General features: G+C 41.6%; 1 protein-coding gene across 5 annotated transcripts in view; it reads left to right on the top strand.

Annotated features, from left to right (window-relative positions):
* Positions 1-3,675, top strand: part of ITPR2 (inositol 1,4,5-trisphosphate receptor type 2) — a 222,855-nt gene that overhangs the window by 14,949 nt on the left and 204,231 nt on the right. For 4 of the 5 annotated variants that reach the window (XM_017745784.1, XM_017745783.1, XM_017745782.1 and 1 more), the window contains exon 6: positions 3,410-3,508. In XM_017745784.1, coding sequence (XP_017601273.1) covers positions 3,410-3,508 — 99 coding nt within the window. Of the gene's footprint in view, positions 1-2,144; positions 2,207-3,409; positions 3,509-3,675 lie in introns of all 5 variants that reach the window. The other variant, XM_017745785.1, reaches the window with a different exon arrangement.

Raw genomic sequence — 3,675 nt, 5'->3', positions numbered from 1 at the left:
TGCTGAGAGGAAGAATGCACAGGAGAGCTCTTTGCTGCAGATCTGAGAGCTGTGCCGTGAGATCACAACTCCCTTCTTCGTTCTGTGGCTTGGTTAAGTGCCCGCTGTGGAGAGTTCAGATCTGCCTCTGGGAAGGCCACACGATGATGAACTTGTGTGGTTTTATATTGTAGACCTGGCTGGGAATGTTTGGCTGCTTTCCCCTGTGCATAATCAGTGAAAGCCTTCTCAGGATTGTAGAAGGGAATGCCTCTCTTTTCATGTATTTTCTCTCATTAATTTTGTGGTTACCCAGCTCTTGGGATACTCTCCAGGATGATGAGTGTGGTTGCTTGCAACTCCTTTTGCAATCTGTTGTGGAGAGGAGAAAGATTGCATTCCCAGCTCCTGGTCAAATATCCCTAAAGTCACAGTCTTTCCCTGCTCCACGTAGTGATCAAAAGGCTATGTGAAAATCCTTCTTTTTCCCAAAGCCTGTTGCAGAGAAATACAGCAAATATAGCCCTCAGGGGGGCCTCTGCATGGCTTTTCAGCTAGGGTAAACAAACGTGGCTCAAACATTAGCCTGGTATTTATTTTCCTTCTTTGGAGAGAAAAAAGGGTGACTTATTGTTTTGGCTTAATTTCTTTGAATAACATCAGTTCAGCATCTTTTAATTTCTCATGCCTGGAAAATACATACGTGTCATGCTCTCCAGAGGGAGGACCTGGGATTCCTGCCTGTCACCTGCAAAGCCACTGTGAGCCCTTACAGCTGAGAGCAGCAGAAGGATCCTAGGCCTTCAAAGTCATCCTCAGTACTAGAGAGATTTTGATTCCATTTTCCACTGTTGTGTGCACATAAGGGTTTGGAAGCAGATTTGCTGATCTAAAATGATTGCAGATCATTGCAGTGATGGCTGTAACACCTCATTCCACAGACCCCTTTCCTAGTCCATTCCCTGTGGGGATTTATCTGACAATCTCTAAGCCATGAGGGCCCTGTGGCAAACTGGCCTAGGTTTATTCCTAACTCAGTGGATTAAGTTCCTTTGGAATGGCCTGCTGCTCATTTTCTGTTACCAGGTTGCCTTTCAGAGCTGGGAACTTGCCATTGTAATTTATCAGAGCTGGCAACTTGCCACTGTAATTTACAGAGGGAATTTACAAAGGGAAGTTGTTTCTTGTTTTTACTAGGCCAAAACGGATTTGACAATTTTCTTTGCAAATTTCCAGCGATAAAGATTAGTCCTCTGGTAGCTTTCTCATAAGTGCTTTTGTACATTTCTACCTCTTTAACAGATACACATACCAGGCAACTGTTTCACAGAGGACAGGAGTAGCAAGTGATGGGAGAAATCCTCATTTTCCTCTCACAGATTGAGAGACACTCCAGCCTTGTACCCACTCCTTCCCTTTCAGTTACTCCTAGACATGGAAATCTTTCAATTCATGGAGCTGGCTTGGTATATCAGGTCCTTACTCTGCTGAGAAACTTCGTTGTTGTTTTTTTTAAACTATATTTCTGTGCTATAATGAGGAAATTCCCTAAGAAAACATGTTTTATAAAGTCTTTTAAACAATAGAAGTGAGTATTGAATTATTGCTTGGATGGCTGCTACTGTGTCAGGTAATGCAGACAAGGTAGAGCTAAATATGCCATATGTCCTAAAAGGAAAGGAATCTGGGAATCTGATACAGGAAGTCATGTGTGTGACTCTTCTGGTAAGTGATCACAGTTTTTTAGCCTTGTGAAATATTTTAGAACTTAGTTTTCTGAAAGAAAGGTTAGCTTAGCTTCATTAGCAACTGATTAATTTTGCAAATCAATGACAGTAATGAAATAATATGACTGAAAATCTACAGTAATTGGCATAACTGCAATATTTTCTGCAGACTTTTATTAAGTCTTTGTTATTTTGAAGCTGCTCTTCAATGGAAGATAGGACTGAATAAGGCTAGAGCTGGTTCCAGATGGGCTGAACATCAAAATATGCCCTGGTAGCAGGATTGGTGCTCTGTGGATTGCATTGCAGTTATCTGCCATGTTAGTGTTTTTTTTTCCTTTTTAAATAAGATGCTTAATGATGTGCTCTCTTGCTAATTAAGTTGTGATAGTCCTGGTGTACATGCAACAATTTTGAAGTCCTGATTCCACTTTGCAGGATGCAAACCTGGTGGTATTTTGGTTAATGAGTTGTCTGGTCATAACTTCTTAAAACAGGCTGTAAGTAATGTCTGTGTGAAGCATGGCATGCAGGAATGTATTGCATAAGAAATATGTCTTACAGGCATCTTGTCATTATTTTGGTTCTGTCAGTGAACTTGTTCCCCTGACTTGGATCAAGTAGGATTTCTGTGAGTGATCTGAGCATGGTGATGCTGTCTTATGCTACTGTTTAGTTTAGCTGTGTTGGTAAAGAACAGGCAAACCTTCCTTTTCACCTCTGCGATGAGTAGGCCGAATTCACCTGCACTGAAGTTGCACAAGGCTGAACTGGGCTCAGCTTTTTCATAGGAAATGTGCTGATCAATGCAGAAACTGTGTTTGTTTATTTGTCTTCCAAAAGAAAGCATGGCTTGTGCAGCATTTCATATAGTAAAAAAATCACATATAGCCACTTGTCTTTGTGTCTTTGTGTGCTTAAAATTGCTGTGAACCATGTAAGCAAATCAGGACCCAGTGCCAGCCAATCTATGTGGATTGATGTTTTTTTATTATTTATTTTTTACCTCTTCAAGGCATGAATTGAATTCTCCATATGCATGTCTCAAGCAGTTTTTAGGTTAAAAAAATTTTGTGTATTGTTTTGTATATTGCAAAGAATTGCAAGGGCATAGGAATTTGCTTGCAGGGAGCAAGCCAGGAATTCCTCTTGTAGAGAGAAGGTCTCTCAGCTGTTGTACCTGCTGCCTGTACTGAGCTCAAACACCATTTAGGGAGCAACAGCAGAGGGGATGGAGTGTGTTCACCTCTCTCTGAATTTCCAGTGATTTCTGTTCCTTTCTAGATTGCAGTCAAGCAGTCTGAATCACAGAACTCCTGAGCCTGTCAGGACATTTGCCAGCAGATGGTCCCCAGAGCTGGGGGCTCGTGTTTACTTTCTAAGCTTTCTCTGGGATAAAGAGAACTTAATGTAACTTTCAGATGAACTGAGCTGCTCCTGGAATTCGTTGATTCATATCTATTTCACGGTGTGGAGTTTCTACCAGAGGACATGTTTTTTGGGAATGTGAGGATTCATTAGAGGGAAATCTTGAACCCAAATGATTGTAGGTGAACAGAGCTGCTGTGTGAATTGTCTGCATATAAATTCACTGAGTGCCATTCTCAAAGCATGCATTTGAGTCATTTTCTAAATATGCTACATTACTTCATTTTATTGGATAACTACATAGGTCTAAATGACATTTTATTTCTGACTTCCAGGTTGTGGTGGGAGATAAAGTTGTTCTCATGCCAGTCAATGCAGGACAGCCTCTGCATGCCAGCAACATTGAGCTTCTAGATAACCCTGGCTGCAAAGAGGTGAGTTCAGGGGGGCAGGAGGGGTAACTGCTGATCTGAGATGTGTTATAGAAAGGCTGAGAGAATTGGGATTGTTCAGCTTGGAGAAGAGAAGGTTTTGGGGTGATCTCATTGTGGCCTTGCAGTGCCTGAAGGGAGCCCACAGGAAAGATGGAGAGAGACTCTTG

The sequence above is a fragment of the Corvus brachyrhynchos genome, unplaced genomic scaffold (assembly GCF_000691975.1).
Source record: "Corvus brachyrhynchos isolate BGI_N302 unplaced genomic scaffold, ASM69197v1 scaffold209, whole genome shotgun sequence".
Taxonomy (NCBI): domain Eukaryota; kingdom Metazoa; phylum Chordata; class Aves; order Passeriformes; family Corvidae; genus Corvus; species Corvus brachyrhynchos.
The sequence above is the reverse complement of the archived record's forward strand: the minus strand, read 5'-3'. Positions and strand labels throughout refer to the sequence as shown.